The sequence below is a fragment of the Marmota marmota genome, unplaced genomic scaffold, assembly GCF_001458135.2.
Source record: "Marmota marmota marmota unplaced genomic scaffold, marMar, whole genome shotgun sequence".
Classification (NCBI taxonomy): Eukaryota; Metazoa; Chordata; class Mammalia; order Rodentia; family Sciuridae; genus Marmota; species Marmota marmota.
The window spans coordinates 6,848,536-6,875,274 of NW_026000242.1; the positions used below are offsets into that span (position 1 = coordinate 6,848,536).

The following is a 26,739-nucleotide window of genomic DNA, read 5'->3' on the forward strand; positions in this document are numbered from 1 at the left end:
GGGCCGATGCCGGCTCGCATCGGCTACTACGAGATCGACCGCACCATCGGCAAGGGCAACTTCGCTGTGGTCAAGCGGGCCACGCACCTCGTCACCAAGGCCAAGGTACTGGCGCTGGGGGACCGGGCGGCTGTGGTCTGTGCAGCCCGGGACCATCCGAGTGTGGCGGGGCCAGGCGAGATCCGCGACCCCCGGGACTGAGGGGTCGGGGCAGCGAGTGGGGTTGGCATTTGGGAGAGCGTTGGGGGCCTGGGAGACGGGCAGGGAGTCGGGGCGGAGGGAGTGAGGAGGTAGAAACACCGGCGGACCCGGAGAGGGAAACTCCAAGCCGAGGGGCGAAGGGGCCACAGAGCCCTGGGACCCCGAGCCGAGCAACTGGTCACGGGAAGGAGGGTCCTCAGGGCTGCGTGGAGGGTAAGTGGAAGGGTGAGTGGAAAGATGGGGTTGGAACTCTCAGGGGGCCGGCGGACTGTAAGCCAAGAAGACTCCGGAACCAGCAATTAGGAAATCGTAAGGGAATGAGGGCAGGGGCATATGAAATGTGGACCAGGAGGATGGGGGGAAGACAAGGGTAAAGGCAGACCTGGGCTTCTGAGGGGCCCCGGGACGGATGGAACATGGACTGGGGTTGTGTAGTGGGTGCAGGGCACTGCAAGGTATGAGACTTGGCACATTATGACAGGAATCCGCATTTGATCATCAAAGACTGATAGTGCAACTGGAAGCCTAGGAGAGTCTCGAATATTGGAGGAGGCAATGAAGAAAATGGGGAAATGAGGGGGGAAATTGTTTTGTGTGTCAGTAGGAAGGGGCCCAGGTTTATGGTGGCACTAGTGAATCTAGGGTTAAACAATTTGGGAGAGCTGGGTTGCTGGATATTTTTAGTTGTTGGAGGGTCTGGAATTGTGGGCTTTATGGGAATCCAGGGTGGGCTTTCAGTGGTGAGGGCAAACCTTGCAACTGAGAAACCCAGACACCAGAGGATTACACTCATTGGGCCTTTTGGTTCCCAAGGGATTTGAGGAGCTATAGTAGTGAAATTGGCCAAGGTCAATTAGGAAGCCGTATAGGTAAACATATAAAATTCCCCTTTTGAGGAAATATGGGTAGCACTTTGATATAAGCTTTCTGGGGGTGTTGGAATCTAAGACATCAGGAGGAATCCTGTAGTTTTTATAGAACCCAGAAAGCCCATTTTCACTCCAGAATTTTTCTTTGCTTGGTAACTCACTTGAATGAATACTTTTAATGTAGTCATTCATTATATTTAAAACTGCAGTTTGTGCTTTCCTTCAGCCTGACAAATGAAGAACCCTTATAGCTGCTGCTGCTTCCTACCAAAGCCACATCAATTCCCCTCACCTCCTCAGCCTAGCCTCTGGTTGTCATGACCTACCTGGGGTTTTGTTTTTATGGCCATCACTTGTTTTCAGAAGCCTAGGTCTTCTCTCCTGTTCATTTGCAACCTGAAGTTCCTCCTCCTGCCCCTCTCTCTGCCAAAGACTACAAGAGGCTGTTCTTACCAAGGTGGCAGGGTGGGTAGCTGTGGCAATTGATTGGTCAGTTTCACTTCCTCTGGAGGCCCCCCTTCAACCTTTTTTCAGTTTTTACCAAAGAATGTCAAGTCTTCAGATTAGAGCTGAACAAGACACCCAAGTCCAAGACTCCCTGATGGTTCCCACAGACCCTTAGGGGAAATAGATTGAGCCTGTAATGTAGACTCTGGTACGTGGCCTCACCACCTAGTGTTTCCAGTCCTGTTTACTGTTAGTGAAGCCAAATTTATAAACAGTGTTGTCATCCCCCTCCCTTCTAAGTAATCACATTGTGCTTCTGTGATTATTTTGCTCTGAGCTCTGGGGAATGGACTCCATGAACTTAATTGGTTGTCTGGTTTATGGTCTTAATGATTTGAAAATATTTGAATCTTCCAGCCCTTGGATATACCAAAATATTGATTAAAAAAAACCAAAAAAGCAAAACTATGACTTCCCCATCTAGGATTGAATGTTTTTGTAAATATAATTGCAAATAGTTGATTCTTGGAGATATATATATATATATATATATATATATATATATATATATATGACATTTCTATGTTCAGTAGTCAGCAAAGCCAGTGCCTAATTATGGCTGGTCTGCTGGCTTTCTAATTTTGTGTGTGTGTGTGTGTGTGTGTGTGTATTTTGAAGCTTTTTTTTCTGAGACCTTGGTATCCTTTAGGACTGCAGCATTTAAAACATTGGCTTGTTTATGAGTGGGTGTCACTGTTTATGTTGGTTTTTATCTTTGATCATTTGTGGTATACAGTTATGCAATTAAGAATTGGAAATATTATGTATGGAAATATTCAGGGTCTTGAATGAGACTGAATGGCTTGGACAATGAGTTGCATGTGTGAAGAAACCATACCAGCACTCATTTGTGTTTCTGTAGCAGTGTGCAATTTCCTAGTTACAGTTACAAGTACCCTATCTTTTGCAGCTTAAGTTACTCTGACGACATAAGTGAAGCTTAATTCACAAGGAGTTGTCATGTGCTCTGGATGAACGATGAACATATTTTGGCCTGCTCCTTGCTTATCTGAATCCACTTTGGAAGTGGTTCTCAACTGCTGACAGCTTAGATGTGCCTAGCAGCTGTTGACATACAGTATGATGGCCTATTAATGCCATGGTTTGGTTATATAATGGTGGGGAAGGTGCATATGTACTAGAAGTTGCAGGAGCTGCTGCTTCAGTTACTCAGGTAGAGATTTTTCTCCCCATGCACTGCTGCATTTATCTTACTTCTGCAGTCAGGTCAGTCCAAAGCAAAGAGTTATCTCCCCCTGCCCCCATCTCGTTCTACAATGTATTATTTTTGTTTTTTCTTATTGAGGTGTGTGGTTTTCTTTTTTCTTTCTCTTTTTCCCCCTGTAGGTAATTGAATAGTCTGGGTTTTTCTTATAACCATAAATAACAATCAGACTCAAGTAATACAGATGATACTTGTGCAGGTTAAAGGGGTTAGGTAATAGATATTTTCTGAACATTGGAGAAAAAAAATATTTATGGTCACCTTTTCTTACATGACCCTTTCCAAGGACTAAGAGACTAAAGTAAACTTCATTTATTGACTAAACTACTGTACTTCATCCAACAATAAGTGGTGAAGCTGGCTCTTTCCCAAATCCTGTTAACTCGCAAACCTCCTAGAGTAGGACCCTGGGATGAATAAAATCAGTAGAGAAAAGGATGTTATCTTCCTATTTGGTTTTTGTGTACTTTTGCAGCAGTGGCATTCATGAGCTCAGACTTCATATTGGCAGCACTGCAGTGCTTAGAGCGTCACTGCAGAACAGTTCAGAGCAGTGAATATTCATCTGTGACATACTTTGGTCAGCAGCTCACCCTGCCTTTGTCCTACCTGCTTTGATTTCCTTTTATTTTGGGGGAGGAGCCTACCATAAGGTTCTCTGGCTGTCTTCTCTAGCTAGGACACTATAAAGTATTGAAGAGGTTAAAAAATAGGTTTAGTGCTTTTAGATTGCTTGTAGTCTGTTTCATGTTTTTGTGCCTTCATGCTAGTTGGACAAATGGGAACCAAGAGTAGGTATATTTTGTGTGCATTTAAAAAAGTATGCATGACTATAAAAATCTTTGGTTAAGTACTTTTAAACTGCTGTGTGCAGTAGTACACACCTGTAATCCAGGCTGCTTGGGAGTTGAGGCAGGAAGCAAGTTCAAGGCCAGCCTGGGCAACTTAGTGAGACCCTGCCTCAAAATAAAAAGGACAGGGAATTAGCTCAGTATAGAATACCCTTTGGTTCAGTTCCCAGTACCGCATAAAACAAAATAAATGAAAGCCCTTTTAAACTGTACTTCAGTAAATATGCATCACTTGCCTCTTATTGGTTTGTGATAAGAACTTCAGCTTTGGGTAAGACTGTCTGGTTTGAATCCTCTGTTGCTTAATGATGGGCCATGAGAAGTTATTTAACTTCTTTGTGCTTGGATTTCCTCATCTATAAAATGGGATGGCAATAGTACTTATAAGTTTGGGTGTTAGGAAGATTCAGTAAGATAATATATGTAAAGGTATTCATGTTTAGTCAGCATTTAATAAATGTTATCATCATCATTATCATCAGGTGCGATAGTAACCAAGATAAGACACTCCTTTTTTTTTTTTTTTTGGCTTTTTACCCTTAGGAAGAGTTCATGACTGCGTATATCTTCAGTTTTGTGTGGGTGTATGCCATCCTGATGATAAGCTTTCATGGTGAAAAAAATTAATAATTTGCTATTGTTTCAGGTGCCCCTTTGAGATACCTTGGGTTTAGTTGCTGTGGAATGTGAGCTGACTACTCTCATGAAATTGTTATTTTAAAAACACAGTTTTTGGCTCATTAAACTTCTTTTTTTTGTGGGTGGAGGCATTAGGGATTAGGGGTACTTTATTGCTGGGCTATATCTCCAGTCTTTTTATTTTTTATTTTGTGACAGGGTCTGGCTGCTTTGCTGAGGCTGGCCTCAAACTTGAGATCCTCTTGCCTCAGCCTCCCGAGTTGCTAGGATTATAGGCATGTTAACTGTGCCTGACTTGATTAAACGTTTTTTTTAAACAATTATGAGACTTAATGAAAACTAACACTGACTTTTGCTTTGGACTGCCTTAAATTTTCATTATCTTTTGGTAACTAATTTTTGTCATATTGATAATAGAACAGTTTGAGTGCAGTCTTTTCTCCAGAGATTTGCTTAAATTTGGTGGAAAATATGTAAAAACATTCCTATAAGCTTAAGAACACATTTGCACTTATGTGCAGTGTGCTTCTTAGAAGGCCTAGGTTAGGATCCAAACTTTAAAAATTACACAGAGAAAACACCTTCCCCTTTGAGATTGTTCCAAATATTAACCAGCCAGGACACATTTGTGTGCTGTTTTACTGCAAACTCATTTTCACAAGACTAACTCAGAGTGGGCTAAAAGCATTATTTTTACCTTTAAGGAAGAGTTGATTGAAATAGATGAGATGATGCATGTGCCCTTTAGGAAGTTGAAAACAATAATTTTTGGCATAACTGGAAGAGATAATTATGTCAAAAAGAAATTGAAAGCAAGATTTACATTACATACATTTGAGGAAGATAGTCCTATCCCTAAACAATCTAGAAGTGACTATTGAAAGATGACTCAGTTCATTTTGACATAGTTTTGATGGGTTTACTAACTTTTTGGAACTTGGAGAAGAGCTAAGACTGATTGGGACTAGTCTTCAGAGTCAGAATACCAGTATTCCACTTTCAGCATCCAAGATGTTTATTTTAACATTCTGACTTTGGTGCCAGCTCCCTAGAAAGTCATAGATCTGGCTCAAGCCAGAGGTGCCCAGACTAGTTATTCCTGTGCCAGAAGTGCTGTTTTCATTTTCCAAGCATCAATCTGGCTGATATTTTCTAGTTCATGGCACCAAAGAGAACAAAATGGACACATGGAAAAGAATAAGAAATACTCTGTATTCACTAGAGTCTCTGTAATTGTAAAAAATGCCTAAGACATATCTGCTAAGAGATGGAATCTTTCCCTTATCCATTCATTCATTCAGCACACGTTGACTGAATGCAGTTATTTTATCAGTCTATTCTAGGCTCTGTAATAAGCCAATGAAGAGGAGAGACAAAAAAGCACTTGCTTGAAGCTTACTTTCACATAAGTGGAGACAGACAGGAGACATGTTAAAAATATATATGTGTGGGGAGGGGGGATGGTGGAGGATGGGAAAGGCAGCGGAGCACAACAGACACTAGTATGGCAATATGTAAATCAATGGATGTGTAACTGATGTGATTCTGCAATCTGTGTATGGGGTGAAGGTGGGAGTTCATAACCCACTTGAATCAAAGTGTGGAATATGATATGTCAAGAAATTTGTAATGTTTTGAACAACCAACAATAAAAAATTAAAAAATATATATATATGTGTGTGTGTGTGTGTGTGTGTGTGTGTGTGTATGTGTGTGTGTATGTATTTTTCCATATAGTAATGAGTAAGTATTAAGAAGAAAATAAATGGTCTAGGTCTACAGGTCTGGGGAGAGGTGCTGCTTCAGATAGAGTGGTTATGGAGGGATTTTTCAAGATTGCGACAATTGAGTTGAGACCTGAGTAATGAGGGAAAAGCATCCTGGGAAGATTTGGAAGACAGAACATTCCCCGCAGAAGGAATGGCAAGTGCAAAAGTCCTTGAGAACAGAAATGAGCTTGGATTATCTAAAGATTAGACCCAGGGTCATGTATCATGGTACCTTAGTCCACAAGGGTAGGATGGTAAGGGGTAAGGTTAGACAGGTAGATGGGCCAGATTATGTAGGTCTTGTAGGTCATTTTATGAAATTGGGCATGATATAGGGGATTGGCATCTGATAGTATCAAAGTGGAGCACTGACATAATTTGATATTTTAAAACTCATGTTTTTTTTTGGGGGGGGCGGTACTGGGAATTGAACTCAGGGGCACTCAACCACTGAGCCACATCCCCAGCCCTATTTTGAACTTTATTTAGAGACAGGGTCTCACTGAGTTGCTTAGTTCCTCACTTTTGCTGAGGCTGGCTTTGAACTCGCAGTCCTCCTGCCTCAGCCTCCTGAACTGCTGCCATTACAGGCATGCACCACCACACCTGACTTCATGTTGGGTTATTTTATGGTTAAGGGCAAAAAAAACTTTTTCTGATGCACTTCTTAAGACACAGGAAATGGTCAATTTTAACAACTTAATATATCCTTTCACACTTTAAGAGAATGCCATACTTTTTTTTTAATATTTATTTTTTAGTTTTTGGTGGACACAACATTTTTATTTTTTATTGTATGTGGTGCTGAGGATTGAACCCAGCGCCCCGCGCATGCCAGGCGAGTGCGCTACTGCTTGAGCCACATCCCCAGCCCGAATGCCATACTTTTTGCATATAAGCTAAACATGATCAGTCAACAAATATTTGTTCATTTGTCAGGCACAAAAAAGACTTTAGAGGTATGATGTTCTTTTCCAGAGTCTGGAAAAATGGACTTAACAGAATTTAGACTCTCTACTTTTAATAGACTATTAAAGTTGTTTAGATCAATTATCCATTATGTTCATGGCTGTCTTCTGTATCATCTCTCATTTTCTTGGAGTCCTATAGCTAGTCAGTCAGGGAGTTTGAATTAGAATTCAGGTACCTGCTGGGTGTGGTGGCACAAGCCTGTAATTCCAGTGAGTTGGGAGGCTGAGGCAGGAGGATTGCCAGTTCGAGGCCAGCCTCAAAAACTTGAAGCTCTAAGCAACTTAGTGAGATGTTGTCTCAAAATAAAACATAAAAAGGGCTGGGGACTTAACTCAGTGGTAAAGCACCCCTGGATTCAATCCCCAATTAAACAAAAAATGAAAAGAATCCAGGTATCTATGCCTAGTTAACTCCCTGACTTTTGTAATTATAGAAAACATTATTTTTGCCCTCTGAACATTTGTTTTTTTGTTAGAGACAAGATATATCTCCTAAAACAAGTGAGATTCCTCCAAGAATGGAGGAAGAGTAATATATACCAACACTGTACTTCACCAGTGCTCTGTCATTATGGCATTGTCATCCTGCCATTTACCTGCAGTCCTCCCTGCTTTGCCTTCAGATCTCCTACTCTGACACTCTTGGTGCTCCCTTGACTTGACAGATGTGGAGGAAGTAAACAGGGAAAGAAATAAACATTGAAAATACAGTGACCCAAACCTTCACCTGCCTTATATAGTTTTCTTGTGACACTCTTATCTAGCTATTGCCAGGGAATATGGGTGGTTATGCTTTTGGGTTGGATTGGTCTACCTTTGAAGGTGATTTCTTAGATGAACTCCTCACTTACCAGGTCATTACCAGTTTCCAGTGATGATGCCATCTTATAACACGTTAAAAGAATTGGTTTCCTAGAGACTCCTTGATGACATGGTGAGGACTGAGAGAACCCTGTATCTAGGGTTTCTCTTAATTTCGTTCTATTTTCTGGCCTGAGAGCTACACCTGTTCTTCACATGAGTAAACTCATACATCAGGTGAGTCCCTGATCCCTCCTAATGAGTAGCTTTATCCGTTTCTGATATAATCATATGACCAGAGCATCCTTAGCCTGACTGATAGTATCTAGAGGATGAACATTATACATATTCTCATGGCTTTTGTCTTTATTTGATATTTCATTGTTAAATAAATGGCCTAGGCAGTGTCTTTGAGAAGACTGTAGTCTGGAATGAATTAGATTGAAAGACCCCTTTTTGGATCTATTCAGAGTAGAATCCCATCAGCTTGTACAAAACTGTTGGATGAGGCATCATGAAGTTATGTTAGGAACATATTTTGATTAGCATTTGTGATCCGCAGTAGGTAAGGAGTCTCTGCCACTGTAAAGTATTTTATCTCAGTATTAGGCTTTTCAAAGAGGTAGGAATCAGATTGTGAATACTTAGCCACAGTTCTTAGAAACTGAAAAGGAAGAAGAAAACCTGTTGAAGTTTGACTATGTGGGCTGTGCTTACTCACTTGAATACTTTTGACCAGTTATTTTAAGCTAAATTTAGGTTTTGATTAGGAAGTTATCAGAAATTATCAGATTCCTGCCTATTTCCAGTTCTTTTTTTTTTTTTTTTAAAGAGAGAGAGAATTTTAATATTTATTTTTTAGTTTTTCAGCGGACACAACATCTTTGTTTGTATGTGGTGCTGAGCATCGAACCCGGGCCACGCGCATGCCAGGCGAATGCGCTACCGCTTGAGCCACATCCCCAGCCCCTATTTCCAGTTCTAGCACTTGCTTACCAACAGTATGCTTTCCTTCTTGTAGCTCATCCCATAAGTGCATGTGAATGCTTTCTAAAAAAGTGCTCCAGAGCTGGGGCTGTAGCTCAGTGGCAGAGCACTTGCCTAGTATGTGTAAGGCACTGGGTTTGATTCTCAGCACCACATAAAAATAAACAAAATAAAGGCATTTATTTTGTCCATACACAACTACAAAAAAATAATAATAAAAAAAGTGCCCCACTTTGATACTATCTGATGCCAATCCTGGGTATCAGGCCCAATTTCATAAAATGGCCTATAAGAGCTACGTAATCTGGCCCATCTACCTGTCTAACGTTATCCCTTACCATCCTATTCCTTGTTGACTAAGGTACCATGACATGTGAACTTGGGTCTAATTCATAGATAATCCAAGCTCATTTCTGTTCTCATGTGAATACTTTCCTTTTTATAGCTCTACCTAGAACTGATTGTGAAAATTTGGGTTAGCTATCCATATTTTCTTCTTCTTCTTCTTCTTCTTCTTCTGTACTGGGGATTGAACTCAGTGATGCTTAACCACTTAGCCAATCCCCAGCTTCCCCCCTACCTTTTTATACATATTTTATTTAGAGACAGGGTCTTGCTGAGTTGTTTAGTGTCTCACTAAGTTGCTGAGGCTGGCTTTGAACTTGATCCTCCTGCCTCAGCCTCCCAAACCACTGGGATTATAGGTGTGGGCCACTGCATCTTACTAGCTGTCCATATTTCTTGAGGCTAAATACTTTGGAGAGGAATTTTTTGTTCATTCATTGCATCTATCCATTCAATAAACTATTGAAAAATTATCAAAAATAGAAAGGGGCCTTCGCATGGTGGCACACAACTGTAATTTCAGTGACTTGGGAGACTGAGGTGGAAGGATCACAAGTTTGAGGCCAGTCCGGGCAATTTAGTGAGACATTGTCTCCAAATAAAAAATAAAAAGTGCTGGGGTGGGGCACAGTGGCACATGCCTGTAATCCCAAGGGCTGGGGAGGTTGAGAGAGGGAGATCACAAGTTCAGAGCCAGCCTCAGCAACATTGAGGCACTAAGCAACTCGGTGAGACCCTGTCTCTAAATAAAATACAAAAATAGGGCTGGGGTTGTGGCTCAGTAGTTGAGTGCCCATGAGTTCAATCCCTGGTACCAAAAGGAAAAAAAAAAAATCTAGCCTCTTTTGCTCCATGGCCTGTCACAATACAATAATTTAATGTAATCAAATAATAATTATATTCTCAATACTTAGTACAATGTCTATAAGTATTCATTAAATGAATGAATGTAAGTAATAAAAAATATCTGTTTTATACTCAGTGCATCTTAGACTTATTAGAATTTTCTATTTCTGTTTAAAATGTTAAGGACAAATAATTTTCTACCTTTTTCTCAAAAATCTCTTGTTAAGGAGATTTTATAATCTTTCTGGGCAAGTATTTTTTTACTTTTAAAAAGTATTTTATATATATATATATATATACACACACACACACACACACACACATACACATATACACATACATACACACACAGTGCTGGGAATCAAACCCAGGGCTCTGCACATGCCAGGCAAATGCTCTACCACAGAAGCACATCCTAAGCTTTTTGGTATATTTCAAGCTTTCATTATTATGAAGTTAAGTGTATCTAAAGTAAATCTTACAATTTAAATTCAAGTTACTTATTGTATTTACTTATTTTTACAGTGTTGCGCCTTGTGAATTCAGGGCCTTGTGCATACTAAGCAAGTGCTTTAACCACTGTGGTACATTTCCAGCCCATGTTCTTCATTTTTTTTCCCTATTTCATTCTATTCCCCCGGCTATTCTTGAACTAGGGTACTCAAGTGATTCTCCTGTCTCAGCGTCCTGAGTACTATGAGTACAGGCATGTTCCACCACCCCCGGCTAAGTCTCCTATTTTATGTTATTTATTTAGTTTTTAGTACTGTGAATGGAACCCAGGGGCACTTAACCACTGAGCCACTTCCCCAGCCCTTATTTTTTATTTTGAGACAGGGTCTCATTAAGTTGCTTAGGGCCTCACTAAATTGTTGAGACTGGCTTTGAGCTTGAGATCCTTTTGCCTCAGCCTCCTGAGCCACTGGGAGTACAGGCGTGGAACACTGTGCCTGGCCATTTCTGAATGGAAGGTTCTTTCATATCCAGGCTCCCAGTGGGTTAATTCTCTGAGATGGCTCCATGAGTATGGTCAGCCATTGCCTCTAGTTTTCTCTCTTCTCTTCTGCCTTGGAACCTCTCCCTTTGGAGACCAACCAGACTGTCAGGCTATTGGCCCTTCCTGAAAAAACTTCACACTATTTGTTGAGTTGCTTCTTGTTCTTTCCTTTCTTTTGATTACTGGGATTGAACTCAGGGGTGCTTAGTTTCTTAGACATATCCCCAGCCCCATTTTTTAAAATCTTTTTATTGATTTTGTTTTTTTTTTAAATTCATGACAGCAGTGGAATGCATTAATTCTTATTACACAAATAGAGCACAGTTTTTCATATCTCTGTGTATAAAGTATGTTCATGTTAATTCCTGCCATTATACATATATTTTTTTGCATTACAATTCTTAATATACATATATAACAAAAATTTTCATATCTCTGTTTGTATAAAAAGTATGTTGACACCCAATTCAAGTCTTCATACGTGACCTTTGTATAATGATGTCCATTCCATTCCACCATCCTTGCTAATCCCCTGCCCCCTCCCTTTTCCTCCCACCCCTCTTCCCTAACTAGAATTCATCTATTCCTCCCATGCTCTCCTTCCTTACCCCATTTTCTAAGCCCCCTTTTCTATTTTATTTTGAGACAGAGTTTCCCTAAGTTGCTATGACCTTGCTAAATTGCTGAGGCTGGCTTTTAACTTGGCATCCTCCTGCTTAAGCCTCCCTGAACTATTGGGATTATAGCTGTGCACCACCAGGACCAGCCCTTCTTGTTATTTTCTTTATATTTAAGTGATCTGATTAAAATAGTTTTTTTCTCCCCCCGTCATTGACTAGTAATCTGTGTGTGTGTGTGTGTGTGTGTGTTTGTGTTTGTATGTGTGTGTGTGTGTGTGTGTGTGTGTGTGAATATTGAGCCCAGCACTGTTCTGTCACTAAGCTACATCCTCAGCCCTTTTTATTTTTTATTTTGAGACAGGGTATCACTGAGTTGCCTAGGCTGGCCTCAAACTTATGATCTTCTGAGTTGTTGCGATTATTGGTGTGCACTACTATGCCAGCAATCTTAATGAATTACTTTTAATTGATTCTTAATTTTAATGGATTAATGCAAGTAATATTTATTGTATCATCTGTATTCTAAAAGAGACTACAACTAGAAGGTAAGAAGAGATTTTATTCTAGGGTAGATAAGGGGTTAAATTAAAAGAGCAGTTGACTGCTTGCAGCTTGAATCTAATAGAGAGGAAGGAAGACGAGGTATTAAACATAATAAATTCTTTTTGTTGCTTTTTGCTTTGTTGGGGATCAAATCCAGGGCCTGCTGCATGCTAGGCAAGTACTGTTTACTGAATCATATCCCCAGCCCATAATAATTTTTTTTACATCAACCACACTGTTTTTATTGGCTCTCTTCTATACCTTGTCCATTTTTTTCTGATTATAAAAATTACTTTGTGCTCATGGAAGAAATTTGGGAAAATTTAGAAAAGTATAAAGAAGTGTAAGAAAAAAATCACCCATAATCCTGACACTCAGAGACAGTAGTTATTTATATTATAAAAGATTTGTACATATATATGTGTACACACACACACACACACACTTTTTTTTTTTTTTGGTGCCAGGATTAAACCTGGGGTGCTAACCACTGAGCCACATCCCCAAACCTTTTTATATTTATTTTGAGACAGGGTCTCTCTGAGTAGCTTAGGGCCTTTGCCAAATTGCTGAGACTGGCTTTGATTTGTGATCCTCCTTCCTCAGCTTCTGTCACTGGTTTTATAGGCGTGCAGCACTGTGCCCAGCTGTACCTATATATTTTTAAATAGGTTCATGTTGATACAATGTATTCTTTTCCAGCCTCATTATTATCATTTTTACATCATTAGAAACTTTTAGTAATTAGTAATTTTAATTGATATATACTTTTCTGTGATATGACTATAGTATTTTTTTTGAAACTTTTTCCTAATTTAAGGTTTTTCCCAGTTTTTCTCTTTAAAAGTTTGCTGTGAAAACCATATTTGCACCTGAGTCTTTGATGTATTTCCGATCTTTTGTTCTGGATAGATTGTTGAAAGTGAAATTACTGGGCCAGAGGGAACACATGTTTGTTAGACACCTGATATGTATAATGCCACAGTGCTTTCCAGAAAGATTGCATCAGGATTGGTTTCCCCAGCAGTGGATTGAGAAGGCCTGTCTCACAGCCAGCCACACTGGCTCTCTTTATCTTATCTATCTCCACTTCTGCCTTCGTTGGCATGGAGGTGTAGGGCTTTTAAGTCCATATTGCACCTCCAAACCTAGTGTGTAGATATAGTATCAGTCAGAAGAGTATTATAGCATCTGCCTAATCCATCTTTCCCTGAGCCAAACTAGAAGAAAGAGGAGAATAAGTGTGTATCTAACCTTTTACTTGCTTTTTTGAATCATCACTCTCTCTCCTTATCTTTCACAAAGGGACATAAATCTGTACTGGAGGAATTGCTGAAGCAAAGAAAGAAGGCTAATGAGAAATATACTCTGATTACCTGAACCTTTAATTTTTTCTTTTGAAACTTTGATTTTTTTTTTTTTTAAATGGGCAAAATGCTTCAATAAACATTTCACTAAAGGAAATACACAAATGGCCAGTTAGCATATAAAAAGATGTCAACAACACTTAAGGAATGAAAATTGAATTAACAATGAGATACTACTACATACCCATAATAAAAAAAAAAATAGTGCCAAATGTTGACAAAGATACAGAGAAACTGGAACTCTCAACCAGTGGAAATGTAAAATGGTATAGCCACTTTAAAAAAACAATATGGCCATTTCTTAAAAATTAAACCTAAACTTATCATATGACCAACTGCCAGGTATCTTTTCAAGGAAAATAAAAATATCCAGATAAAAAGTTGTATATTAATATGGAAACAGTATTAATTATTCATAATATCTGGAAACCTCCAAATGCCCATCAACTAGTACATGAATGAACAATGTGGTACATTCCTATAATGGAATATTATTCATCAATATAAAAGGAACAAACCACTAATACATGCTACGCCAGGAATGCTTTCTCTATTTTAAACTCTTTTCCTAATGTTAAGAGTAATCCAGCTTAAAGACCTATACATGGGCACAGGTCTGTAATCCCAGAGAACTGGAAGTCTGAGCCAAGAGAATTGAATGAAACTTTGATTTTTAAATAACTATTCTTGGCTAAATCTGAGCGAGAATTTCAGATTAATGAAGGTCATAAATTGTTCCTCCTTCTTTTTAATGGTGAAAAGATTGTGAAGTAGATTGTGAGGGAGATAATTGTGAGAATAAATATGGTAACATAGCTTCCCTATCATGTTTGGATTTGCTTTATGCGCTGTACTTTATAAGTTATTTAAGAGATTTACAAGAGCATTTAGGCTGATTCAGGATATGATTCTTGGAATGTTTTGGGATTACCACAGTTGTGTGGAGTTACCTGTATTTTGGACAACTGATGATAGGCTCTTTTATTTCCAATAGAAGCCCTCTTACACAATAAGTTTGACTTATGATTTACTTAGTTAATTGGGGAAAAAAATTGATAAAGCATGGAAATCAGAAGTCTGCATTCATGTACTAATGTTTTTTTTAATTTTTTTTTTTTAGTTTTAGATGGACACAATACCTTTACTTATTTATTTATTTTTATGTGGTGCTGAGGATCAAACCCAGTGCCTCACACATGCAAGGCAAGTGTTCTGCCACTGAGCCACAATCCCAGCCCAACATGTACTAATGTTTTAAAATGGTTTGTTTTAGAATATTTCCAACATAAAGAAAAGGGAGAGAATAGTATAATGATTCCTCATGGACCCACTGACTATCGCCACCTTGAATAGCTGTCATCTTGTGGCCAATCTTTCATCTGTGCCCTTTCCCACTTCCCCTTTCTCCCCAGATTTTGAAGCATGTTCTTTGATTAAATCTATAAATATTTTGGTATATATCTCTAAGTGGATGAAGATTCTTTTTCAGAGAAATATAACCATAGTATGATTATCCTACTAAAACAATTAACAAGAATTCCTTAATATCATTAAATATCAATTCAGTGTTAAACTTTCCTTGATTGCCTCACATTATTTTTAATCACTTATCTGTTTGAATTATAACATAAACAAACTTCATACATTACAGTTGATCTATGTCTCTTAGTTTGAAAGTATTTTATTCTATAGGTTTCCCCTCCCATTTTTTCCCTTGCAAGCTAAGAAACACATTGGCTAATATTTGATATAGGGCCAAGACTTTTTCTTTGCATGCCCTGATTAGAGTTCTTTTGTCTTGTTTATATTAAACACATGCAAAATTCACTATGATTTCCAGTTTTAAAGAAAAACAGTAATTTAATGGCACTTGTGATGTGATAAGAGTACAGAATCCCTCTTGATTTTTCTGATCCTCTTCCCCAGTGTTTAACACTGGTCTCATCCACATCTAATTTGACTTTAACAAGTCTTTATTAGACTTAGTTTTTATAGAAACATGTACTTTTTTTCTCCCTAATTCTTCATCAGTTTGCAATATTTGATTAAATTCTCATAACTATAACAGATAGTATGCTTGGAAAAAACCTATAAATTACTGATATGCATACATATAACAATAGAAGTATCCAGGAGTCAGACAATAGTTGTTAGAGTTGTTAATTGAGAACAGTTTCTCTCTCTCTCTCTGTGTGTGTGTGTGTGTGTGTGTGTGTGTGTGTTGCTGGGGATTGAACCCAGGACCTTGTGCGTGCTGGGTAGGCACTCTACCACTGAACTATACCCTTAGCCCTGACAATTTGTGTGTTGTGAGCATCATTTGTTTTACAGAGAGAAGAGGAAGTATTAATTATATTTGCATGTTGGTCAGATGGCTGTGAATTAAGAGTTAATGCATTAATTTAAAATTATAAATAAGCTAAAACTCTTAGAAATTTGAGGACAAACTATTTTATAGAATCTTTTATTATTTATAACGTATACTTCAGGGTTTTTAATTTGACCACTTATGTTAGAGTTTGCAAGAATTGAACTGAATTCGATTAAGGGCCAATGATATTAAAAACTTTGTGAGGAAACATCCTAAACTCTCTTAGCTTAAAAGGTTTATATCTGTTCACTGCCAATGTAGTGCTCCATGGAACAAATTGACATTTTCATGTAGTAAGTTGTTTTCTGTTTCTGGCAGAAGAAATCTTGGTTCATATGCCATGAGAAACAGAATTGTTTTTATTGTGGAAGGCAGGAGCAGAGCTGTGTGTTTCTTATTAGGATTAGTTGGGCACCTGCAGGATTTCTTACTTCTGTCTTTCTGCTTCCTGCCTCCTGTTGTCCTTTCCTTCTGTCAAAATGTTCTAATGTTGCATAAGCAATGTTCTGACAATAGATGAGTTTTTTTAGTAGCTCATTTTTTTTAAACCCTGAAAATAATGTTTTTAGTGATTGTATGTTCTTGGCTTACTTTCCATTTCCACATCAACAGAGATATTGTGATTCTAGTCAAATGGGGTAGTTGTATTCTGCCAGTGATCTTTGTGTCCAAGTCAGCTGCAGAAATACCACTTTCACGTTATACCTAAATAGCATCTATGTATATAGTAGTTTTGGAAGATAACTGAAGGTTGGAAAGGCACTTCAGGATCTTTTAAAAGGATTTTCCAGTTCTCAGGAATAAAATAACTTGTTTGAAGTATGTTATTCATTGGTCTCTGACATATTCACAAGAGGAGCTAGTGATTTCAGCCCATTGGCTCTTCTGATGCCATTTTCCTCCTTCCTTTTGAGTCAGCAGCTGCATCCAGTGCCCTGCTCTAATTGAGCTCCTAGTAAAAGGAGCACTGTTACTCTGAATCATAACCTCTTTATCAATACTTGTTGAAGTTATAGGCAAAGAATCCATTTTGGAGTCACTTTGACTTTAGAAAACCACATTTCAGTTGTGTTACCTAAATTCCTCTTCCTTTTTTAATGCTATTACCAATGTTTTCTCTTTTTTTCATCACTTTGGAGGAACTTTTTGGCCCACCAGAGTTGCTTGAGACAATCTGTAGTCATGCACTGAGCCCTGGGGGAAGTCAGGGAATGTGTTTCCAATTTGATTTTAGGAGCAAGTAGTTTGACTTTGGGTGAATCACTCAACCTCGTGGAGCTTCCAGTTTCTTTTTTACTTATTTTTTTCCCCAACAGCTTTATTGAGGTACAGTTCATATACAATACATTTTACCCAATTTAATTTTTTTTTTGTGCACTCAAATAATTTTTAAAAATATTTATTTATTTATTTTTTAGGTAGATGGACACAACACAATGCCTTTATTTTTATGTGGTGTTGAGGATCGAACCCAGGTCCCGCCCGTGCTAGGCGAGTGCTCCACTGCTGAGCCACAATCCCAGCCCCATCAAAGAATTTCATAGCCATCGCCACAACAAATTTTCTAACATTTTTGTTCCACATAAAAGAAATGCGGTATTCATTAGTGGTCATTGCTCATTTCTGCAACCTTTGTCCCCCAGCCCTTGTAACCACTAATCAATCTATAGATTGGCCAGTTCTGAACGTCTCCTGTAAATGGAATCGTGCAGTATGTGATCTTTTGTACATGGCTTCTTTCAGGTAGCATAATTTCTTCAAGATTCATCTATCTATAGTTATCTTAAAATATATATGAAATATGGGAGGTTGAGGCAGGAGGATCATAAGTTCAAGGCTAGCCTCAGCAACTTAGTGAGATCCTGCTTCAAAATAAAAAATATATAGAGCTGGGGAATAAAGTACCCTTGGAATAAATCCCCAATACCAATAAATAAATAAATAACAAAAATATATGTATGTATATAAAAAAAGATTCATCCATCTAGCATATTTTGGAATTCCTTTTTATGGTTAATGTTTTTTGTACGGATGTAGTACATTTTGTTTATTCTTACATGAATCAATGTATATTTCTATTATTTTTACCTTATGAATAATGCTTTTACAAACATGCACATGCAAATTTTTGTGGGTTGTATGTTTTCCTTTTTTGTGGGGTATACAACCTGTGAGTAGAGTTGCTTGGTTATATGGTAACTTTATGTTTAACTTTTTGAGGAACTGTCAGTGCTTTCCAAAGTGGCTGCCCCATTTTGGCATTTTCACAAGTAATGTATGTAGTATCTCCACCTGCAAAACTTAACTTTCTCTTTTACTTTAGTCATTTAGTGGATGTGAAGTGGCATTTCAGTGTTGGCTAATGGTATTGAGCATCTTTTCATATGCTAATTCATCATTTGTATGTCTCCTTTGGAAAAATGTCTGTTTCTTTTTTTTTTTTGTACCTGGGATTGAACTCAAGGGCACTTAACCACTGAGCCACATTCCCCAGCACTTTTTATATTTTATTTTGAGACAGGGTGTCACTGAGTTGCTTAGGGCCTCGATAAGTTGCTGAGGCGGCTTTGAACTCATGATCCTCCTGCCTCAGCCCTCAAGCCTCTGGGATTACAGGCATGTGCCACCAGCTAAAAATGTCTGTTTCTGTTCTTTGCCCATTTAAAAATTGGGTTATCTGTTTTTTTATTGTTGAGTTGTAAGAATTCTTTTATGTTCTGAATACAAATTCCTAATCAGACATACAATTTACAAATATTTTCTCCCATTCAGTGGGTTCTCTTTTTACTTTCTTGGTAGTTTGTAGCACAAAAGTTTTTAATTTTGATTTTCTAGTTTTTAAATTTATATAGTTATTCTAACTCTGAAATTATGTGTTCTGCTGTGATTATGTGTACCTCTGTGCTCATTTTGTATGTGTATGACTCATTTTTACATAGCTCTTTCTTTCCCAGGACACTTTTTAGCCTCAAAATTATTAAAAATATCTATCTCTGTATCTGATACTGTATCTTATAAAATAGAGAACAAAGAGAGTGTTAATATTTTGTAAAGAGATTTTCCTATTCATGTTAATATTTTGTTTTTTATTAAAAAGGGATCATGCCACATATCTAGTTTGATGCTTGTTTTTTCATTCAATAAATGGCTGAAGAATATTTCATTTTATGAACATATTGTGACTTTTTAAATAGTATCCTATCGATAGATTTTAGGGCTCTTCCCAGTTTTTATTATCTTTTTAAAATTACCGATTATACATCAATTAATGTTCCTGTACATTTATATTTGCACACTTGTGCTAGTATATTTCTTTTCTATGTGATTTATTTGGTATTGCACTATTTACTATTCATATGATTCTTAAGTCTCAGGCTTTTTTATTTAAATTTTTAAAAATGCAAGAGCTTTATTAAGTCTGACCTAGAGTTAACTTCCCCAAAATTATGTATTCTGTGTATGTGTGTGTGTGTGGTTCCGGGGACTAAACTCAGGGTGCTTTACTACTAAGCTATATCCCCAGCCCTTTTTAGAAAATTTGAATTATTTTTATTTTGAGGCTGGCCTTGAACTTGTAATCATTCTGCCTCAGCATCCTTAGGAGCTGTGATTATAGGCATGCATGTGCCCAATTTTTTTTCCCCAGAATTGTTTGGAATATTATAGATACTTGTTATTACTTCAGAATCTGATTGTCAATGTCTACAAAATTAGTCTGCTTGAAATTTTTTTTGGGGGGCTACCAAGGATTGAAATCAGGGGCACTTGGCCACTGAGTCACATCCCCAACTCTGTTTTGTATTTAATTATTTAGAGACAGGGTCTCCCTGAGTTGCTTAGCACCTCGCCTTTGCTGAGGCTGGCTTTGAACTCAAGATCCTCCTGTCTCAGCCTTTCAAGCCACTGGGATTACAGACATATGCTACTGAGCCTGTCCGGTTGGGTTTGAATTGAATTTGTGGATCAAATTGGGGGTAACTGACACTGAATAATATTGAGTTGACTTATTCATGCACATGGATTATTCCTTTTTTTTTCTTGTTTAGTTTGTCTCAGCAATGTTTTGTAGGTTTGAGAGGACAAGAAGATAGTACCTACTTTTTGTGCCACAGTGCCCAACCATGTATTCTTTTTTATCACAATACCACAATACTTAAAATGTTAGGATCTATGTTTGAAGACAGATTCATTTTCTCAGTAATTATGTAGAAAAATTCACTAGAAGTGGTATACCTAGGTCAGAGTATGAATGCTTAAAATTTTGAAGATGTTGCCAAATGGAACCTTCAAGTAAGGCCATGCTAATTTGCTCAATTTAAGAGTGTATCATGGTGCCAGGTGTCGTGTGTGCACCTGTGATTCCAGAGATTTGGGAGACCGAGACAGGAGGATCGCAAGTTTGAGGTAGCCTCAGCAATTTAGCGAGGACCTAAGTAACTTACTGAGACCCTGTCTCCAAATAAAAAATTAAAAAGGGCTGGGAATGTGACTTTGCCCCTGTGTTCAATCCCCAGTATAAAAACCAACCAACCAAACAAACCAAAAAAACCCTCAAAAAGTATGATAATGCCATTTCTGTTTTCTTTAACCCAGGCAACTAGTTTCTTTAGGGTGTCTGACAAGTGAAAACACAAAAAAAGTAATTTTATTTTTTATTTGTCATTATTTATTAGTGCAATTTGTCTGTTGGCTATTTGTATTATTTTTCCTGGAATTATTTGCATCCTTTCTTTACTTTTCCATTGGGCTTTGGCTTTTTCTCATTAATTATAACAACTTTGTGAATATTAGGGAGATTAGTTACCTTTTAAAATGTATTGCAGGTTGAGGGTGTAGCTGAGTGGTAGGGCACTTGCTTGTAGTCCCCAGAACCTCCCTCCCACCCATAAAAATAAAAAAGTAACACATGTTTTTCAGGACTTTTGTTTTGACTTTGTGTATATGCGTTTATAAAACGTAAACATTTTTATGTTTATAGTCAGATTTTTGTTTTTCTTGATGGCTTCTCAGTTTCTTATTCCAATCTTATAAAAATATTTACCCTTGTTTTCTTCAAATACTTTTATGGTTTTGTTTTTAAATTTAAATATTTGCTTCATGTGAAGTACATTTTAGTATAAACCAAATAAAGTGAGGATTAGTTGTAGAATTTGTTGGAGTTGTAAGTTTAGGCTTATTTTTGTGATTACTAATGGCTTTCTTCCCCCCATTTGACTTCACTCCAAGAGGGCAAGGGATTGTGACTTTATTTTTCTATTTCTTATTTTCAGTGTCTAGCACAGTGCTAGCCTCATGAGAGGCCCTCCATTCATTAAACAAATGGATGACACTAGGTTTTTCTCCAGATGACTGACTAGCTTGTCCTGACATTATTTATTGAATAATTCATCTTTCCTCCTGACTAGAAAAGCTACCTTATCATTTGCAAATCTTCCACAGGTTCTTGGGTATATTCTGTACTCTTTAGTCCATTGATTATACTGTCCTTACTTGCTTTAAAAAACTATCATTTTAGGGGCTGGGGTTGTGACTCAGTTGTAGAGTTTTTGCCTGGCATGTGTGAGGCACTGAGTTTGATTCTCAGCACCACATATAAATAAATAAATAAATGAATAAATAAAGGTCCAGCGACAGCTAAGTATTAAACAAAACAAAACTAAACCTATCATTTTATAATTTTGGGAATTTGTAGTAGAACAATATTTTCTCACAGTCTTTTAATACAGAATAGAGAGTGGGGGGAACAGAAAAGAGAGAGAGAAGGTGCCAGAAAAGCAGCAGTATAGTTGTGTTGGCACCTATTTGTCATCACAGCAGATAGTCAAAAAGATATTACTTCAAAGTCTTACACAGAATTCAGTTTAGTGATCTTGATTTCCTATCTTGTGCATGAGATGGAATTGGGTTGATTCATCGGAGAAGACTGGTGAAGTTCAGGTGACATTGCTGAATAATTACTTTCTTTTTCTTAGCTTCTTTTTCTCTGTGAAACATTAGAAATTGTTAAATTTGGAAATAGAGCATTCTTTTTTTTTTTTTTTTAAAATATTTATTTATTTATTTTTAGTTCTCGGCGGACACAACATCTTTGTTGGTATGTGGTGCTGAGTATCGAACCCGGGCCGCACGCATGCCAGGCGAGCGCGCTACCGCTTGAGCCACATCCCCAGCCCGGAAATAGAGCATTCTCTTGGGATTTTTCTGTAATGTCTTTCTCATGGATTTATGTTAGAGTTTATTAAAGTCTGAGAAAAGAGCTAATGAAAAGGGGCGTGCCTGTTGTGATAAAAATCCTTATTTTCTTTTTGGGTTGAACATTATTCCAGAATGCTTCAATGAAATTCCATTAATTTTTAAATAACTGCAAATCGTCAAGGGTATTTTTGTATGATCACCCCTTTAAAAAAAAACAGAGGTTTTAACAAGGTCTTTCAGACTTTTCTTTAATAAACCTAACCATGGATTTTAGAATTTTTATTCATTTATTTTTAGATGGTTTTCACTATGTTGCCCAGGCTGGTTTTGAAGTCCTGGGTAAGTAGCTGGGACTAAGGGTATGCACCACCACACCCGGCTCAATTTTAGAATTATTACGGAGAAAAATAACTCGAATAGGTTTGTTTGTGACCCTTAGTTTCTACCCTGGAATTAAGTGCCACTGAAAATAACCCTGAAACAAAGGGTTTTTATGTGGTAGAACTTGTTGTCGTACATAGATTCTTCTCTTTGCATGTTTTCTGTGGGTAGAAAAATGGGCTTACTTTTCTTTCAGTTGCATTTTTAATTTTTCTCAATTCCAGTCTTAACTAAGAGAATTTTTTGATCAGTTAACTGCCCCAGCACACCAATCAGTTGATAGATAATATCTCATGTTTATTTGTTACTCTTGAGATTTACTCTGCTAGCAAAACACCTGTCTGCATTTGAACTTTGCTGTATTGTTGACGTCTGGGTTTGAAGATTTGCTCTAAAGAAAACAAATAGCTTTTGGAAAAAAGAGAAAAGGGGAAAGACTATGTCAGCAAATTTCTATATGCTTTCATGGAAGAGATTTCCCAATTAGAAAGCTTTTTGCAGGCTTAACCTCCTTGCCCTAAAGTAACCCAGCATTTCATTATGTATTCCATTGAGGTTTTGGAGCTCTGTGCCAGAAAGTGAGGACCAAGGTTGAATGTGAAAGGAATATTCACAGGATGAAGCTCATAGTCAACAAAGTGCTACTTCATAGGCTAGGTCCAAAAATAACCTGCTTACCATCAGGGAGTAAGAATGGAGGTAGCATTAACTGCTGTTTTGAGCAGTGTTTCAAATCCTCGTGTGTCACTTCAGAATGATTAAAGTCATGTTTAAGGTAGTATCATTTAAAACTTAGGTTTGGGAGAATGTTGCCTTGATAAATTTTCTTTACCCTGTGCAAGAGGCTTTGGAAGAGAGATATCTTTCTGCCAGATTGGAAGAAATTCTTTTTATTTCTTTTTTTGTTGTTATTGATGGACCTTCATTTTTTATATGTGGTGCTGAGGCTCGAACCCAGTGCCTCGCACATGCTAGGCAAGCACTTTACCACCGAGCCACAACCCCAGCCCAAAATTCTTTTTTTTTCTGAATAGAGGGGTAGTCTGCCTTACAGTCTGCTTTAGTCTAATCCTTAAATTCAAATTAGTGATTTGCTTGGCTCCTGTGGTACATCTTGACTGATTAAGAGGCAGAACTCAGAATTTGGTTCAGAATAGTTAAGATAGAATAAGCAACGGAATGAATTCCCAGCATAACCTGAAGGTAGGGAATGTTACTGTTCACAGGGCTCTTCTAAGGCTTACAGTAGAGCCCTAAATCAGTAAGTTTTAAGAGTTATAAATAACATTGGATGTGGAAGTGCTTAGCACATAGACACATAATTAGCAAGTCAGGAAGTTTGACTAGAAGGAATAAATTAACTCTAGTCACTTGATGGAATGAGATCATGGAAGGGAACATAGTTTGTTTCAGGTGGTTGTAATTGTGATGTTGAAGCTGGCCCAGGAAATGAGTTGTCAGATTATGCTGGCATCCTCAGTAATGGTTCAACTTATTTCTCAGATTTATAGTTGTATGAAGAGATGATTTTCCTACCCATTTAGGGAACTAGGGGTTTAAAAATTTAAAAACTACAGAAGAGTGAGATACAATGAGAAGTATCCTGCCTATACCTGTAGCCATCCAGCCTGCCCTTCCCATTAGCAGCTGGTATTATCTATGTTTAATATGTTCTGAGATATTTGATGTGTATATAAGTAACATATGTATCTATTATTCTACTCCCTCTTAAAAAAATTAAAAAATTTTACTTACTAATCTGCATCTTACTTTTTTCCCACTATTGTCTCCTGAGAATTATTACATATAACCATATAAAGAACTTTCTTTCTTGTTTTTTAATTTCGATCCTGTGGGGTAGAACTCATGACCTTGCACATGCAAGCTATATCTCTACCCCTTTTTATTTTATTTTGAGACAAGGTCTTGCTAAGTTGCCCAGGCTGGCCTTGAACTTTCCATCCCCTTGCCTCAGCCTCCTGAATAGGTGGAATTACTGGCATGGTTTCACCATGAAAGAGGATTTAAAAAAAAAAATATTATTAGGGTTTATTGACAATTCTTGTCACAATAGAAACTTGCTATATTTAAATTAAATCTATGTAGCATGTTCACAGATGTCTTATTTGAGCCTTTCTTTGATTCCATAAGGTAAGTACATTTATTTTAATTAATTATTTTTTTGTGTGTGGTGCTAGGGATTGAACCCAGGGCTTTGTGCATGCGTGCTGGGCAAATGCTCCACCACTGGGCTACATCTCAACCTCACCTACAATAGCAAGTTTTTTTTTTTTTTTTCTTTTTGGTGGTGGTGTTGGGGATTTAACCAGGGTCTTGATCGTGCTAAGCACATGCTCTATCACTGATCTACATTCCCATCCTTAGCATAACATTTTATTTCAGAAGGAAGTATATCCCCTTTAGAACTAGTTTACATGCAGAGATAGAAGGAAAGCCAAGGACAGAGACTCCCATTTGAGTATCTTTCCATTTTACCAAAAGTAAAGTGCGGAAGTACAGTTGTGGGTCTCTAGGGATGTGAGGGTGGGAGAATAAGATGAAATAAGACTGGGTGGGGCAAGCTTAAAAGAGAGAGGGATGTACCTTTCATTCTAGAAAACAGGGTCCTTTTGCTAGGAATGAGAAGAGCTGGACCTCAGCCTATGATAGGAACATAAAAGTATTTAGGCACTGGCAGAGCCTCTTGGTTTGATTGCCATCTTGTAGTATGGTAAGCCAGACATGGTGGTTCTTGAGAAAGTGGGGATTGCCAGAACTTCCTAGGAAGGACTGGGAGCCAAACAGCATTGAAGATTTAAGGGAGTGCTAAAATTGCTTGAAGCCATAAAACAGGAATTTATATCACAGTGAAAACAAAGGATTTTTCTTAGAAGCCTCAAGTGTCAGGGAGAAATGACAGCATTTTAATAGCAAAGAGATGGCTGTAATGTCAAGTTTGTTTTGCCCTCAAAGTTGAGGATTAGATTGCAATAGTGGTAAATGCTTGTGACCCCCCAGTAACCCCAGCTGCTAGGTAGGCTGAGGTAGGAGGATTGCAATTTCAAGGCCTACCAGGGGGACTTTTAGAAAATAAAACATTAAAAGGGCTGGGAAGTAGCTCAGTGGTAGAGCATACCTGGGTTCAGTCCTCAATACAGCAAACAAAACAAAACAAACAAAAATATTGGGAGAATAACCTGAATATTGGGAGAAAGCCTTGGACCAGATAACTCCATAAAGGTAGGTAAATCATTTCAGAATTGGATATATAGATATGAAGATATGTGAAGCTGATTCCTGCTCTCATTGTATAGTTAATATTATTTGGAAACCTGAGTGTGGGTCTAGTTATCAGCTTTCTATCTTAAGTAGTATGTGTGAAGTACCTACTAAATTCTGTTTACTTAATAAAATTCTTGCTAACCCCTCAACAACTTTGAAAAGTAACAGTTATATCTAGTTTCCATTGAGGAAACTAAGGTTTAATTAGGTAACTTGTCCAAAGTTTTATGCCTTTTTAAGTATAGAGCTGAGATGTATAAGTAGGTCTGTATGATTATGAGTCTCTTGTTATTTTCATGGTACCAGATGTTAGGCCCCCAAATTGAACATTTGAATTCTGATTTCAGCTGTACATAATCACAGTCTTATCACTGTCATTATAAAAGTGTTAATATGTCCAGACAGCTTTCCTGTTATGGATGATTTGGGCTGAAAAAGTAGAAGGAATGCTAAGGAAAATGACCAATAGAGTTGCTAAAACCTGGCCAAACTCCTTCTGAATATGCATATAATTTAAAGGAAAATAATGCACTTGCTATTGTGGTTTTGAGCTAAATTTTCCAGTGCCTTCTTCCCTCATTAGATTTCGTTTCCTAAAGTTCTTCCATGTAGAGATTATATGGCTGCATGGAACACTATAGCTGGTGATAGCCAGGTCCTGGAGCTTTTTGGGTTGGGAGATGTTGTCTGGAATATCTGTATGTACTGGGATGTACCATAATCAGAAATTTTGCATTCTGAAGTTTGAAGAGGTAGGAATCTCTTTGACTTAACAAATTCTGGTTTAAAAATATTAGGCCCAACTAGATTACCCTCGTTCTTTTAGCATTATCTTGCAAAATATTCATGTCTACTTTTTGGATAATACCTTGATGAACTTTACAACAACCATTGTATGGGAGGTTGACATTTTGGTGAAACTATCATTTGGAAACTGTGATTCAGCATTAGTCACTGGCTCTTCTGCTAGGT

At 37.8% G+C, this 26,739-nt stretch overlaps 1 protein-coding gene across 3 annotated transcripts in view; it reads left to right on the top strand.

Annotated features, from left to right (window-relative positions):
- Sik3 (SIK family kinase 3) overlaps positions 1-26,739 on the top strand; it is a 235,637-nt gene continuing 208,898 nt past the window's right edge. For all 3 annotated transcript variants that reach the window (XM_048795898.1, XM_048795899.1, XM_048795902.1), the window contains exon 1: positions 1-105. In XM_048795898.1, coding sequence (XP_048651855.1) covers positions 7-105 — 99 coding nt within the window. In that variant the 5' untranslated portion in view covers positions 1-6. The remainder of the gene's footprint in view (positions 106-26,739) is intronic.